Source organism: Chiloscyllium plagiosum, chromosome 9 (assembly GCF_004010195.1).
Source record: "Chiloscyllium plagiosum isolate BGI_BamShark_2017 chromosome 9, ASM401019v2, whole genome shotgun sequence".
NCBI lineage: Eukaryota > Metazoa > Chordata > Chondrichthyes > Orectolobiformes > Hemiscylliidae > Chiloscyllium > Chiloscyllium plagiosum.
This window is the reverse complement of record NC_057718.1, coordinates 25237261-25254795: the sequence shown is the minus strand read 5'-3', so window position 1 is coordinate 25254795 and position 17535 is coordinate 25237261. Positions and strand designations below refer to the sequence as shown.

General features: G+C 41.7%; 1 protein-coding gene across 1 annotated transcript in view; it reads right to left on the bottom strand.

Moving 5' to 3' along the window:
- The window catches only part of LOC122553173 (WD repeat-containing protein 64-like), a 132701-nt gene that overhangs the window by 112336 nt on the left and 2830 nt on the right, over positions 1 to 17535 (bottom strand). The window contains exons 2-3 of the mRNA XM_043696759.1: positions 15141 to 15271; positions 7099 to 7192 (exon numbers count right to left, since the gene is read on the bottom strand). Coding sequence (XP_043552694.1) covers positions 7099 to 7192; positions 15141 to 15271 — 225 coding nt within the window. The remainder of the gene's footprint in view (positions 1 to 7098; positions 7193 to 15140; positions 15272 to 17535) is intronic.

The following is a 17535-nucleotide window of genomic DNA, read 5'->3' as shown; positions in this document are numbered from 1 at the left end:
TTTATCTTAGCCTGCTGGACACACTTTCCTCATTCCTGAAGAAGGGCTTATGCCCGAAACGTCGATTCTCCTGTTCCCAGGATGCTGCCTGACCTGCTGCGCTTTTCCAGCAACACATTTTCAACTCTGATCTCCAGCATCTGCAGACCTCACTTTCTCCTCAAAGTTAATCAGACAAGACAGGCAAGAACAAGTCAGAGAATGAGGTAACTCTGAAGAATTAAACTGTATTTATTTCAATGCAAGGAGTCTGACAAGTTGGATGAACTCAGGGCATGTTTGCAAACATGGGTGTGGGACATCATAGTTATTAGAGGAATGTGGCTGTGGGAGGGAAAAGGACTGGCAGCTCAGTGTTCTGAGGTTTAGATGTTATACATGTGGGAAAGATAGAAAGGGAGGCCAGAGAGAAGGGGTGGTGGCATTTTTGATTAGAGAAAACATTACTGCTGCACCTAGGATATTCCTTGAGGGATTGTTCAGTGAAGCTGTATGGTTGGAACTCAGAAATAAGAAAGGGATGATCACATTGATGGGATTGTACTACAGGCCCCCCAATAGACAATGGGAAACTGAGAAGCAAACTTATATAGGAATCTCAAATACATGTAAGAATAATAGTGGTGGATTTTAACTTTCCAAATATAGACTGAGACTGTGTTAAGGACTTTGGTAAATGTATTCAAGAAAAATTTCTTCATTAATATGTAGACACACCAACTAGCAAAGGAACAAAACTTGGTCTTCAGTTGGGAAATAAGGCAGGGCAAGTGACTGAAGTGTTAGTGGAATAGCACTTTGGGATCAGTGATTATAATTCTATTAGTTTTAAAATAGTTATGGAAAAGGATAGACCTTGTATAAAAGTTAAAATCTCTGAATTGGAATGAGGCCAATGTTGACAATATGAGCTGGGAAAGTTCAAAATCTGATTGGAGTAAACTGTTCACATGTCAAGGAATGAATAGCAAATAGGAGGCTTTCAAAAAGGAAGTAACAACAGTTCAGAAGCATTGTGTTACTGCTGGAGTGAAGGGTAAGGCTGATAGGAATAGGGAACAATGGATTGTAACAATGCTGCTCTTTTAACAAGGTTACTCTGTCCTTGTTTTACTTTCAGAGAGGTCGTAAAAGACACATACTCAGAAGGTCTAAGTTGAAGGGTTTCAGGGCCAGATTGTTTATAGCTAACAGATATTGCCTCAGGAAAAGGCTTTCAAGACTTTAAAAAAAACACTTGCACAATGAAAAGGGAGTGGCCAGTTCTCCCAGCTCAGCTTTTCCCTGGGTTGGTTTGGGTTTTAGCATAGTAGTGTTCTGAAGCTGCTGAACTCAAAGAAGGAAGGGCCAGGCTGGTAATCTCTTGCTGATTTCTATCTGTAAGACCCTGGGTTGGTTTGGGTTTTAGCATAGTAGTGTTCTGAAGCTGCTGAACTCAAAGAAGGAAGGGCCAGACTGGTAATCTCTTGCTGATTTCTATCTGTAAGACCCTGGGTTTGATTTTACCTTTTGCACCGAGGGGTGTTTCTGGGGATTATTGCAAGTATTAGGGACAGTATCATTAAGTTGGGAGGATCTGTTGGGTTTTCAGATAGGTTAAGTTATTTGCATTCTGTTCCCTTTTGCTTGTGTTTCATTCAGTAATCTTGTAAATAAATTCTGTTTTGTTTAAAGCTAGCGATTTGTCCAACTGCATCCCTCCTGGAATATCCGTGTTATACCTGCTTAAAACAACGAGCAAAGTTAGGGCCTGGACCACTTTCATGAAATGTTTTGAGAGGTCTGGCCTGGTTCATAACAGGATGAATAAAAATATTGAGGCTCTGATGAAGAATAAGGAGGTGTGTCAGATATAGATAATTGGGATCAAGTGTATTTATTGAAGAATATAAGCAGTGAAGAGTATAAGCAGTGTAGGGGCAAGAGAGAAATCAGAAGGGCAAAAAGGTAATATGAGATAGCTTTGGCAGATAAGGCTAAGGATAATCCAAAGAGATTCTACAAGGACATTAAGAACAAAACAGTAACTAGATAGCGGGTAGGGTCTCTAAAAGATCAATGAGGTCATCTATGTTTGGAACTACATGAGATGGGAGAAATACTAAATGAATATTTTGTATCAGTATTTACTGTGGAGAAAGATATAGAGGCCAGGAAACTCAAGGAAATAAATATTGATGTCTTGGAAATAGTCGTCATTACTGAAGAGGAGGTGCTGGAGGTCTTAAAATAAACATGATAAAGTAGATAGAGAGTGAAGAAGGTATTTGGTATGCTTTCCTTTATTGATCAGAGCATTGAATGCAAATGTTGGGAGGTCATGTTGTGGCTGTACAGGACATTGGTTAGGCCACTGTTGGAATATTGTGTGCAATCCTGTCAGAAAGATGTTGTGAAATTTGAAAGGGTTCAGAAAAGATTTACAAGGATGTTGCCAGGGTTGGAGCATTTGAGTTACATGGAGAGGTTGAACACGCTGGGGCTGTTTTCCTTGAGCGCCGGAGGCTGAGAGGTGACCTTATAGAGGTTTACAAAATCATGAGGGACATGGATAGGGTAAATAGACAAAGTTTTTCCTTTCTTTTTCCTGGAGGCATAGGTTTAGGGTGAGAGGGGAAAGATATAAAAGAGACCTAAACTTTTTCACGCAGAGGGTGGTACATGTGTGGAATGAGCTGTCAGAGGAAGTGGTGGAGGCTGGTACAATTGCAACATTTAAAAGGCATTTGGATGGTTATATGAAAAGGAAGGTTTTGGAGGGATATGGGCTGGGTGCTGGCAAGTGGGAATAGATTGGGTTGGGATAACTGGTCGGCATGGATGGGTTGAACCGAAGGGTCTGTTTCCGTGCTGCACATCTCTGTGACTCTATGACTGTAAGTATACCCCAGGACACTGTGGGAAGCTGGAGAAGAAATTGCGAGACTCTGTTGAGATATTTTTATTATCTACAGCCACGAGTGAGGTGCCAGAGGGTGGATAATGTTGAATCTTTATTTAAGACTCATAGAATCTCTACAGTGTGGAAACAGGCCATTCAGTCCATTCTGACCCTCCAAAGAACATCCAACCCAGACTCACCCCATCCCTGTAACACTGCATTTTCCATGGTTAATCCATCTAGCCTGTACATCTGTGGACAGTGGAGGAAACCCAAGGAGACATGGGGAGAATGGTCAAACTCCACACAGTCAGTCACCTGAAGATGGATTCAAACCCGGGCCCCTGGGGCTGTGGGTCATCAGTGCTGACCACAGAACTACCATGCCATCCTGAAAGAAAGGCCATAAGGAGAATCTTAGGATCTAGAGAACGGTGTTTTTAACATCAATGGTGGGTAAGTTGTTGGAGGGAATTCTGAGAGTTAGGATTTACATGCATTTGGAGAGGCAAATTCGGGATTAGGCACACTTTGCACGACTCTGTGCTTGGTAAATTGTGTCTCACAAACTCAATTGAATTTGTTATGGATATGACCAAAAAGGATAGGAAGGCAAAGTGACAGATGCTGTGTACATGAACTTTAGTAAAGCCTTTGACAAGGTTTCATATGGTAGACTGATCAATAAATTTAGATCACATGAGATTCAGGGAGAACTCACCAATTGGAGACCAATTGGCTTGATGATAGAAGGTAAAGGATGGTAGTGGTGGAGGGTTGTTTTTTTCAGACGGGAGGCCTGTGACCAGCAGTGTTACAGGGATTGGTGCTAGGTCCACTGTTGTTTGTCATTTACATAAACGATTTGGATGATACTTTAGGAAGCATGGTTAGTAAATTCACAGACAACACCAGAATTGGTGGCATAGTGAATGGTAAAGAAGGTAATCAAAGATTACAAAGAGATCTTGATCGCTGAGGCCAAAGGGCTAAGGGGTGGCAGATGGAGTTTAATTTGGCTAAATGTGAGATGTTGCACTTTGATAAGACAAACAAGAATAGGACTTATACAATTAATGGTAGGGCCTGAGGTAGTGTTGTCCAACAGAGAGAACTAAGGATTCAGGTAATAGATCTACGAAAGGTGCGTCACAGATAATCTTAGATCATTCAGTGTAGGTGTGTTGGGACATCATGTTGAGGTTGTTCAGGGCTTTAGTGAGGCCACTTTAGGAGTACTGTGTGTAGATTAGATTCCTTACAGTGTGGAAACAGGCCTTTCGGCCCAACAAGTCCACACCGACCCTCCGAAGAGTAACCCACCCAGACCCATTCCCCTATATTTACTCCTGACTAACGTACCTCACACTATGGGCAATTTAGCATAGCCAATTCACCTAGCCTGCACATCTTTAGATTGTGGGAGGAAACTGGAGCACTCAGAGGTGGGGGAGAATGTGCAAACTCCACACAGACAGTCGCCAGAGGCAGGAATCGAACCCAGGTCCCTGGCACTGTGAGGCAGCAGTGCTAACCACTGAGCCACCGTGCCGTGTAGCTCTGGTTGCCTTGCTATTGGAAGGATTATTAAATTGGAGAGGGTTCAGAAAAGATTTAGAAAGATGTTGCTAGGAATGGAGAGTTTCACTTATAAGGAGAGGCTGGATAGGTCTCTTTATTCACTGCAGCAAAAGAGGTTGAGGGGTGACCTTTTTGAGGTTTATAAAGTCATGAGGAGCATAGATAAGGTGAATAGCAAAGGTCTTTGCCCTTGGCTGGGGGAATTCAAAACTTACAGTGAGAGGATAAAAGTTTAAAAGGGACTTGAGCAGCAATTTTTTCACACAAAGGGTGGTTCATAATGAACTGCCAGAGATGCAGGTATAGGTACAACATTTAAAAGACGTTAGGACAGGTACATGAATAGAAAAGGTTTAGAGGGATATGGGCCAAAACATGGTCAAATGGGATTAGTTTAGTTTGGGAAACTTGGTCAGCATGGACCAGCATCAGACTGAAGAGTCTGATCCCATGCTGTATGACCTTATGTCTGAATAAAGTTTCAACATAAAGTCAAGCTTTACAAAGTTTGCAAATGTGAAAATTAAAATGTGAAAATTACATTTTGCAATGCTTCAGCTGCTGATAGCTATGAGCATTGCAATGTACAGGCTAAGATCCTCGTTTTTCTCACTCATCTCTGCTGAGCTTGCTGATCTCAGCTGCTGAACTGAAAATATTGTCAGTATTTTACAGCAAGGACAAAATACAGATTCATTAAGCCCAGTTTTTTTTTCACGAAGATAGAAAATTCTCAAAAAACTGGCTGTTATACCAAGCTAGCTCAAAGAATATTGAGAAAATGCACAAACTCTAGTTGGCTACTTTACTCAGGAATGAAGAGAGTGATGCACTATCAGACATGTTCTGTTTCATATTCAATCTTAAACCAAGACGGCCATCTACCCTCTCTGACAGAGGCAAACGTTGCCATTTACTATTCCAAAGAGGTGGAAAAGAGTTCTGTCCTGTATACTTTCCAAGCTACCTCCAACCAACATTACTAAAATAGATTAGTTGACCAATATCCCATCATTGTTTGTGCACTCTTGCTGTGTGTAAATTCGTAGCAGCGTTTTATACAGCATTTCAGAGACATAGAAACATTGAAAGCAGGAGCAGATTTCAGCCACTCAGCCCTTTGAGCTTGCTCCAAAATTCAACGTAATCATGCTGATCATCCAACTCAGTACTCTGTTCCCACTTTCTCCCTTTGATCCCTTTCATTCTAATAACCAAATCTAACTCTGTCCTCCAAGCATGCCATGTTTTGGTCACTGTGGCAGAGAATTGCATAGGTTCAAAACACACTTGGGAAATGAATTTCTCCTCATCACAGTCCTATACCATATCTTTAAACTGGGACTCAGGGTTCTGGATCCCCTAGTCATCAGGAACATCCTTCCTGCATTTACCCTGTCCAGTCCTGTTCAAATTTTATAGCTTTCAATGAGATCCCCTTCCTCATTTTTCTGAATGCCAGTAAATATATTGCTAACTGATTAGCATCTTTTCATATTTCAATCCTGTCATTTCACAAATCAGTCTGGTAAACCTTTGTTACACTTCCTCCGTAGCCACAACATTCTTCCTCAGATAAGGAAACCAAACTGCACACAGTACTCCAGCTGTGGTCTCACAAAGGACCTGGACAATTGCAGCAAGACATCCCCGTTCCTATACTTGAATCCTCTTGCTGTGGAAGCCAACACACGATTTACTGTCTTCATCGCCTGCTGCACCTTCGTGTTTCCCTTTAGTGACTACTGTGAAAGGATACCTGGATGCCTTTCCTGATGAAGAGCTTATGCTGGAAACATTGACTGTCCTGCTCCTCGGATGCTGCCTGACTGTCTGTGCTTTTCCAGCACCACACTCTCAACTCAGATGTCTTTACATTTCCTCCATTTCCCATTCTATTGCAATCCAAATAATAATATGCCTTCCAACTGTTTTTGCTAAGCAAATGGTAACTCATATTTATTCACATTATACTTTATCTGCCATGCATTTGCCCACTCACCTTGCTTGTCCAGATCACACTGAAGTATCTCTGCATCTCCCTCACAACTCACTTTCCCACCAGTTCTGTGTAATCTGCAAACTTGGATTTATTACATTTACAGCACTAATCTAAATCAATAGTATATATTGTGAATAACTGGGGTGCAACACTGTGGTAACCCACTCGTCACCGACTGTCACTCGGAAAATTACCTTTTTATTCCTACTTTTTGTTTCTTGTCTGCAATAAGTTCACTCACCCCAATACCATGCCCTTTAATATTGCATTCTAATCTCTTATGTAGGACCTTATCAAAAGCCTTCTGAAAATCCAAGTAAACCACGTCCACTGCCTCAACACATTTAAACAAGGATGAATTGGCCGTACAGTGTTTTTTTTTTCCTTCATGCACAGCTTTCAGGTTTCTGCCTGTTTCACACCTTCCTTTTTTCCCACCCCTGACCATGACTAACTGAACTGCAGAGTAATTATTGTTAATGGAAACACTAAACCAGTGTCTAATTCAGTCTAATTTATTTATTATAAATGGCAAGTTGGGTTGTTACATTTAGCTATTTCTCAGTAGCAAAAGCCAAAATGTGTATAGACACAATTTAATAACTGTTTACATTTTATAGAAACCGTTGCATACCTTCTCTCATTTCAATATTTTGTCGCTTGGAAATCATGAATATCGGCAGGATGTCCATGATACTCTTTTCATCTGATGGAAAATATCCAAAAAGCTGCATGACAAAAAACATACGTGTTAACAATATACACGTTTCTCACCTACCATTTTTGTTCTGATGCATGGCTTGTAAAGCTGATAAAGATAGTTCAGATGATAAACATTTTATTTTTTCAAAACGAAAATGACAACTTATTGCAGCATTAATTCAGCTCAGTCCAAGCATAAAGTTCACAAAAGACTTCTCCACATTGCCGTAAGAAGCCCTCAATCTGTGTTACACATTATAACACCTGATTTGAATCATAGACAAAACAGCAGAGAGGAAAACCTATTGTTTTGGTTCAGGGTGTCTTTAAAGAACTGCTCAGTTTAGCCCCAGACTCCAGATTTTTCTGCAGAACTCAGCAAGTTAATTCCCTACAACCACATGAAAGATTGCTGTTTGAAATTCTTATGAAATCTGTTGCCACAACATTTGAGGGGGTGCATTGCCAAGCTTAGCAATATTTACTGTGAAAATAATTCTTTTTACATTTCCTCTAATTCTTTTGCCAATTATTTTAAACCTGTGTCCTCTGGTTAATTACCCATTGCCAAATGCACAGGTTTTCCATATTTATTCTTACCGAAACCCCCTGCAATTTAAAAAAATCTCAAATAGATCTCCCCTTTTATTCTACTGCGCTCAGGAGAACAGTCCTGGGTCCTCTAATCTCTCCAAATAACCAAAAATCTTCATGCAAAATGTCATCCAGATAAATAAAGCTCCTCTGTATCCTTTCCAATATGTTCCTAAATATGGTGCACTGTAGAAACTACAGTATATTTCCAAGTGTGGATGATGATTGGCCTGGAAAGTAACACCACCTTAGAAATCTGCTGTGATTACGCGTCTCAGTGACTAACGGTCAGGGATTTGCAAAGTTTGTTTTAATACATTCTTAAACCCCTCCATGGCCTCATTCTTCCCAATCTCACTAAACCTAGTGGCCTTCCAACACTGAGAACTCTACTCAATATTGCAGATGAAGCTGAACCAGTGTTTTATAGAGGTCTGACATAATTTCTTTGTCTTTGTCATCTATTGTCAATTGACTAAATCCAGCATCCTGTATAATTAATGGACTGTTCTCTCAAATTATCCTAGCACCTTCAATAACATGTATGCATATTCAATCCAGTTCCTATTTCTGCTCCTGCACTAACAATATCTTTTGTTTCATAATGGACTAGTTAGTCATTGCAATGGTAGCATTGCGATAGTTGTGTACGAGGACCATGTGCATATGACATGATTGACTCCCTAGAATTACCCTGGAAGCTGAAACTCCCTGTGAGTAATTACCTAGTTCCAAACTCTAAGTTAGTGTCAGACGGACTTTGGAGAGCTTCAGCTGACAGCACTTAATATCTATCCCAGGAAATATTAGAGGAATTAAAACCGGCATTATTTCCTGGGTAACTATTATACTGATTTCACTCCCACCTTAACTCACCAAGATATCTGATGCCCAATACTCCAACTTGACAAGATTCATCCCTGACCTGATCCCACTAGGCTCAGCCACTGACTACACTCCCACCCTGTGTCGAGTCCTATGCTTGTCCCCACTGCACTCAACATGACTCTTGACTTCACCCAGACCTGGATGCGACTTGCACACTCACCTTGTCGGACCCGCCCCCATCCCAGCCCACCACTCCGAGCTCCCTTCCACCATTCACCAATACTTACCTCCTACTCTCAAGCCCAATGTTCCCCACCGCATGACCTGACTGGACTTCACTCAATTCGCTGGTTCCCAAGATGACACACCCATTGACTGGACCCACTCCATCAGTACTCAACTACCAACTCAACCCATCCCATCCCCAACCTACCCTAAGCACGCACCCACTGACCTGCTACCCTACCATCTCACCAACCTGCCACCCAGCTCCTCACCCAGTTGGCACCTTACTCCTTCATTAATCTTCCACCTCTTGCCTACCTGCCGTTATTTTTCTATGTTCTTCTGACCAAAGTAAAGCTTGTTTTTGGAAGGGGCATTGTAATTAAATGTCTGAGATGTGAGGTAATTTCTGAGGTAACATAGTGATTTATTATTTCTATAGGGATATGAGAGAGGTAACCAAAAGTCACAACTATAAGCTTATTGATGGGTGTGAGTGGGAAAAATCATCAGCTTGTGGTGTAGAGAACATACGCTTGCTGTAAGTAATCATTTTTATAATCATTTTTTTATAATTGGGTGTCAGAAGAAATGAGGACACATTGAGTTCCTAGTGAAGCAATATGCAAACCAGCTAAAAAGAAGTGAAACACAAAAGTGGTGTGAAAGGCTCAGGCACATTCAAGAATTCAGTATACTCCCAAGCTGTGTTGTTGGTTGTTCGAGTGAACAAAATCCCCAAGAGGCTGAACCATCAGGGAGAGGGAGAGTGGATTTGTAGAAATATGCTTTGTCAGTGTTGATCACATCCAGAGATTTCAGATGGAACAAAGCTGCCAGTGAAATCCACTCATGAGCTTAATCCAGTGAGTGGAAAAAGGGAGAGGCCCTGTGTACCGCAAGATTTTAAGATTTTGAAAAGTGCCCAAATTTGTGCTGAAAGTAAGACAGAAGGATTTGTGAAAGCAATCTTTCATTGCATTGACAAGTTAAAGGGAACTTCAATGCTTCTACTGAAAACTATTCTTTGCGTCAATTCAACCTTCTTTGATTTTGGTTTTGACTGTTACAATGGAAGTTTTAAAAAGTGGAATTTTGTCATTCCACTTTTTAACATTCCACAGACATTCATTTTTTTTCAAGTCACTGATCTCAACTCGAATTGTAACAGCTAACACAAGTTAATTTCTAATGGAAAAGATTAGAAAATCACAACAGCCATAAGTTAACATAAGGAATGCCTTGCTTTCTTAATAGTTGCAGTCGTGAGCCTCTAACCTGCTCCTGCTCAACCATTTTCATTCTGAGATTTTGGCTTGGCCCCTGTGAATCACTCTGCTGTGTGACTACTCCTCCCATAAAATACACAGAGTCACAGAGATTTACATCACAGAAACAGACCATTCGAACAACCAACAACACAGCTTGGGAGTATACTGAATTCTTGAAAGTGCCTGTGCCTTTCACACCACTTTTGTGTTTCATTTCTTTTTAGCTGGTTTGCATATTGCTTCACTAGGAACTTGTCCATGCCAACCAAATACCCGAACCTAATCTAGTCCCATCTGCCAGCACTTAGCCATATTTCTCTAAACCCTTCCTATTCATAGACCTATCCAGATGCCTTTTAAATGTTACAATTGTACCAGCCTCCACCACTTCTTCTGGCAGCTCATTTCATACACGTACCACTCTGTTAATGAAAACGTAGCCCCTTAGGTCTCTTTTATATCTTTCTCCTCTCACCCTAAACCTACGCCCTCTAGTTCTGGACTCCCCGACCCCAGGTAAAAGACCTTGTCTATTTATCCTATCCATGCCCCTCATGATTTTATAATCCTCAATAAGGTGACCCCTCAGCCTCCAACACTCCAGGGAAAACAGCCCAGCCTGCTCAGCCTCTCTCTACAGCTCAAATCCTCCAACCCTGGCAACATCCTTGTAAATCTTTTCTGATACCTTTCAAGTTTCACAACATCCTTCCAATAGGATGGAGGCCAGAATTGCACGCAATATTCCAAAAATGGCCTAACAATGTCCTGTACAGCTGCAACATGACCTCCCAACTCCTATACTCAATGCTCTGACCAATAAGGGAAAGCATATCAAATGCTTTCTTCACTATCCTATCCACCTATGACTCAACGTTCAAGGGACTATGAACCTGCACTCCAAGGTCTCTTTGTTCAGCAACACTCCCTAGGACCTTACCATTAAGTGTATAAGTCCTGCTCTGATTTGCTTTTCCAAAATGCAACACCTCACATTTATCTAAATGAAATACTATCTGACACTTCTCAACCCATTGGCCCATCTGATCAAGATCCTGTTGTAATCTGAGGTAACCTTCTTTGCTGTCCTCTACAACTCCAATTTTTTGTCATCTGCAAACTTAATAACTGTTCACATGTTCCTATGTTCACATCCAAATCAATTTATATAAATGACAAAAAGTAGCGGACCCAGCACCGGTCCTTGTGGCACTCCACTGGTCACAGGCTTCAAGTCTGAAAAGCAATCCTCCACCACCAGCCTCTGTCTTCTACCTTTGAACCAGTTCTGTATCCAAATGGCTAGTTCTCCCTGTATTCCATGAGATCTAACCTTGCTCACCAGTCTCCCATGGGGAACCTTGTCGAGTGCCTTACTGAAGTCGATATATATCACATTCACAGCTCTGTCCCCAGCAATCTTCTTTGTTACTTCTTCAAGAAACTCAATCAAATTCATGAGACATGATTTCCCAGGCACAAAGCCATGTTGACTCTCCCTAATCAGTCTTTGCCTTTCTAAATACACGTAAATTGTGTCCCTCAGGATACCCTCCAACAACTTGCCCAGCACCAATATCAGGCTCACCGGTCTATAGTTCCCTTGCTTTTCCTTACCACCTTTCTGAAATATTGGTACCATGTTAGCCACCTCCAGTCTTCTGGTACCTCACCTGTGACTACTGATGATACAAATATCTCAGCAAGGGCCCAGCAATCACTTCCCAAGGTTCACACATAGTTCTGGAGTACACCTGATCAGGTCCTGGGGATTTATCCACTTTTATGCATTTCAAGACATCCAGCGCCCCCTAATTTTTAATATGGACATTTTTCAAGATGTCACTATCTAGTTCCACGCATTCTATATCTTCCATTTCCTTCTCCACAATAAACATTGATGCAAAATATTCATTTAGTATCTCCCACATCTACTGTGGCTCCACACCTAGGCTGCCTTGCTGATCTTTGAGGGGCCCGATTCTCTCTCTGGTTACCCTTTTGTCCTTAATGTATTTTATAAAATCCCTTTGGATTCGCCTTAATTTTGTTTGCCAAAGCTATCATATGTCCCCTCTTTGCTGTCCTGATTTCCTTCTGAAGTATACTCCTATTGCCTTTATACTCTTCTAAGGATTCACTCGATCTCTGCTGTCTATGTCTGTCATATTCTTCCTTCTTTTTCTGAAGCAAAGTCTCAATTTCTTTAGTCACCCAGCATTCCCTACACCCACCAGCCTTTCCTTACATCCTAACAGGAATATACTATCTCTGGACTCTCGATATCTCATTTCTGAAAGCTGCCCATTTTCCAGCTGTCCCTTTATCTACGAACATCTGCCCCAAATCAGCTTTTGAAAGTGCTTGCCTGATACCGTCAAAATTAGCCTTCCTCCAACTTGGAACTTCAACTTTTCAATCTGGTCTATCATTTTCCATCACAATTTTAAAACTAATAGAATTATGGTCACTGGCCCCAAAGTGCTCCCCCACTGACACCTTAGTCACCTGCCCTGCCTTATTTCCCAAGAGTAGGTCATATTTTGCACCTTTTCTAGCAGGTACATCCACTTACTGAATCAGAAAATTTTCTTATACGCACTTAACATATTCCTTTCCATCTATACACTTAACACTATGGCAGTTCCAGTCTACGTATGGAAAGTTAAAATCCCCGACCATAACCACCCAATTATTCTTTCAGAAAACTGAAATCTCCTTACAAATTGATTTCTCAATTTCCCCCTGACTATTAGGAGGGGTATATAATACAATTCCAATAAGGTGATCATCCTTTTCTTATTTCTCAGTTCCACACAAATAACGTCCCTGGATGTATTCCCAGGAATATCCTCCCTAAGTACAGCTGTAATACTATCCCTTGTCAAAAATGCCACTCCCCCTCCTCTCCTGCCTCCCTTTCTGTCCTTTCTGTAGCATTTATATCCTGGAACATTAAGCTGCTAGCCCTGTCCATCCCTAAGCCATGTTCCTGTATTTGCTATGATATCCTAGTCCAATGTTCCTAACCATGCCCTGAGTTCATCTGCCTTCCCTGTTAGTCCTCTTGCATTGAAATAAATGCAGTTTAAATTATCAATTCTACCTTGTTCTCTGCTTTGTTCCTTCCTGCCCTGACTGCTTGACTTGCTCACTTTCACAACTGTACCAGACTCAGATTGATCTATTTCCTCAGTATCTTCCTGGATCCCACCCTGCCACCTTACTAGTTTAAATCCTCCCAAGTAGCTCTAGCAAATCTCCCTGCCAGTATATTAGCCCCCTTCCAATTCAGGTGCAATCCGTCCTTCTTGCACAGGTCACTTCTACTCTAGAAGAGGTTCCAATGATCCAAAAATGTGAATCCTTCTCCCATGCACCAGCTCTGCAGCCACACATTTATCTGCTCTATCCTCCTATTCCTACCCTCATTAGCTCGTAGTACTGGGAATAATCCAGATATTACTCCCTTGAAGACCTTCTTTTTAAATTCCTTCCCACCTGTCTATATTCTCCATTTAGAATCTCATCCTTTTCCCTTCCTATGTCGTTGGTTCCAATGTCTACAATGACATCGTGCTGGTCCCTCTCCCTTTGAGAACATTCTGCAAACTCTCTGAGACATCCTTGATCCTGTTACAAGGGAGGCAACACACCATTCTGATTTTTGCTGGTGGGTGCAGAAACGTTTGTCTGTGTCTCTGACTAGAGAGGCCCCTATCACAATTGATCGCTTGGATCCTGACATACCCCTCATTACATTAGAGCCTGTCTCAATACCAGAAACTTGGCTGTTTGTGCTGCATTCCCCTGAGAGTCCATCATCCCCTACATTTTCCAAAACAGCATATTTTTGAGATGGGGATAGCCACAGGAGAGTCCTGCACTGCCTGGCTACCCCTCCTACCCTTCCTGGCGTTAACCCATCTACCTGACCGTATCCGCGGCTTTTCTCCCTTCCTGTAACTGCCATCCATCACACCCCCTCGGTCTTGTAAATTCCTCATTGCCTCTAAATGTCGCTTCCACCAATATATGCGATCCAATAGGATTTGCAACCAAATGCACTTCCTGCAGACATAATCATCAGTAACATGGAAACTCTTCCTAAACTCACACATCCAACATGAAAAGCATATCACTCTACTAAAGTCCATCTTTGCTCCTTCACAATCTGCAGACCCAGAAAATAACACCGTCCTTATCCCCTAAAAACAGTGCTCCAGGCTTACTTTGTACATTTGTTTTATATTTTTAAAATTTAATCAAGAGACAGATTTCAATAAACCATATAATCAAGAAAGAACACATGCTATTCACTACTGTAGACTTATAGCAAGGTTACATGTTAAAAAATATGCACTTGTCTGTTCCTGTGCTGTGATCTCTCCCACACAGGTTCCTCCAAGGTCAGCTGTGAATTTCATTGTTTGTTCATTTTTCCTAGATGCACTCCGATGTCCAGGAATACATGAACTCAAATAGCAAAGGCAGTAACTGAGCAGATTCACTGCTGTGTCGGTTAGCAGTGTAGGTTTCTTTCTCTCTCTCTCATACACTCTGACCGTATGCTCAGCTGCCTTTTGTCTGTCTTTCTTCCTTTTAAAAGTGCTGTTATTTTGACTTTTTTTCCTCAAAGTTCCAAAACAATCCAACAGCATATCAACAGTAATTGCTGTTCCTGGAATTTGAGGATTAGATTAGATTTTTTTTAGATTAGATTAGATTACATTACATTACAGTGTGGAAACAGGCCCTTCGGCCCAACAAGTCCACACCGACCCGCCGAAGCATAACCCACTATCACCTCCAACACCTAAAATATCTCAAAAAAGGAGCAGCTCTTACAGCCATCTGTTTTCTCACATTTTCTGTGTTACTGATATCCAGTTTGTAACTAAAAACATTATGTCAGGACATTTGTTCGGAAATAATGGAAGAAATAAAACCACATATCTTTAAATTGATCTCATAAATACCATGGAAATAAAAGGCATAACAGCTTGAAAAAAATTAAAGTCACTTCTGCATAATGTAAAATGATATAAAAACTTACTTCACACCAGTCAATGGGTGTTGTCACGTCAATGTTAATCTTCTTAAAACATGCCTTTATGAACTCAGCTTTCAATTCATCATTAAATAGATCTTGCACGGTATCATAAAACTCATCGTAAGTCATTGGTTCTGGTGAAAAAACACATTGAAAGATATTTGCATGCATGATGTATGCACAAAACAGCTTGCAAATAAGTCATATTCTACAACCTGTACCATTGGGGAGAAGGCACAGAAGCCTGAACACATGCACCAGCCGGATTCGAAACAGTTTCTTCCTACTGTTGTTAGAATACTGAATGAACCCACAAACTCTTAGCATTCACCTGTACCTGTGTTTTTGCTTTGCCGCTGTTTGTCTATTATTTACTTATCTATGCTATTTAACTATGTGATCGGCCTGTATAACTTGCAAGACAAAGCTTTTCACTGTGCCTCGGTACATGTGACAATAAATTTAATTCAAATTCAAAGAAATTGGTAGCATAAAACTTGAGTATTACTTAGAAAAGAAGCTTTACATCTTGTACTGATCAGGACAAAATCACAAGAATACCAAATCTCGAAGGAAACAACAACTTATCCTGCATTAGAATAGGATGCTGATTGGTTGACAAGTGGACTGAGATTGGTATAGTCGTTACCATTCAGAATGCACCAGGGAACAATGAGCTGAAAAGCTTTGTTTAAGTTCAAATCAAGCAAATTGAGTCTTAATGGTCATGACATTATCATAAGAAATGCACCAGAAATTGATTGCTCCCCAAATTTTTGTTTAGTTAAAAAATGCACACTGTATGGTCATTGGAGAGGAGAGTGAGTGGTGAGGACACTGAAACAGTCAAAAAGCATCATCAAAAGAAGCAAGTGAAGTGAGGCTAAAGCAGATGAACCAGCAGTGGATGTGTGTGAGTCTCCGGAACAACAGCAGAGGTTAAAAGAAGCAGTGAGCAGTGAAATCAAAGAAGGAGACAGACCAGCAGCCGCCCTGTGTGGGACTCTGGAGTGACGGACATGAGTTTGGATTCATTCCTGTCACAAAGAAAAGTGGCTTTGGTGATTTGAGGTCAGCTATTGCAACTCCAGGAATTCCCAAAATAATGTCCTTGGCCAAACCATCTTCACCAGTGACCTTCCCTCCATCATAAAGTCCAAAATGGAGATGTTCACAGATGACATCATTATGTTCAACAGTATTCTTGGCTCCTCAAGTAGGCAAGCCCTGGACAATAAGGTTGGGCTGAAAATTGGCAAGTAACATTTGTATCATGAAAGTGTCAAAAAATGACCGTCTTCAAAAAGAGAGATTCTAACTATTGCTCTTTGACATTCAATTGCATCATCATCACTGGGTGTTATCATTGACCAGAAACTGAACTGGACAGATCACCGTCCCTTGCCACCACAGCAAGGGATGCTGCCTGACCATCTCCTCACCTCCATCCCAAAGGATCATTCCAAATCTGGCAGAGATTTTCCTGCACCTCCATACAAGTTATCTACTGTATCCATTGCTCTCAATGTGGTCTCCTCTACACTGGGGAGACAGAATGCCAATTTGAGGAATGTTTCAGAGAACATCTCTGGGACACAGGGGCTAAACAACCCCAACACCCTGCGGCCAAACATTTAACTCCCCCTCCCAGTCCACCAAGGACTTGCAAGTCCTGAGGCTCCTCCACCACCAAAGTCTCGCCACCGGAAGCCTAGAGGAAGAATGTCTAATCATACGCCTTGGGACTCTCCAACTACATGACATCAATGTCAATTTCACCATTTTCCTCATCTCCCCTCCCCCACCTCATCCCAGATCCAACCCTCCAACTCAACACCGCCCTCTTGAACTGTCCTAGCTGTCCATCTTCCTTCCCATCTATCCGCTCCACCCTCTGCTCCGAACTATCAGCATCACCCCCCCACTTTCATCTACCTATTATATTCCCAGCCACCTCCCCTCCAGCCCCACGCCCCTCCCATTTAATTCTCAGCCCCCTTGGGCACTCCCACATTCCTGATTAAGAGCTGATGCTCGAAATGTCGACTCGCCTGCTGCTCGGATGCTGCCTGACCAGCTGTGCTTTTCCAACACCTTTTAACTGATTTCCAGCTTTTGCAGTCCTCATTTTCTCCATGAAAATAGTTTGGCTACAAAAGAAGGTCAGAGGCTAGAAACTAAGTAACTCACTTCCACAAAGTTTGTCCATCATCTACAAGCAAAAGTCAGGATTATTATGGAATACCCCACCTACGTTCGGGACACCACCCATATCTTCCACCTCCATGATTTTCGCTTCCCCGGTCCCCAACGCCTTATCTTCACCATGGACATCCAGTCCCTGTACACCTCCATCCCCCATCACGAAGGACTCAAAGCCCTCCACTTCTTTCTTTCC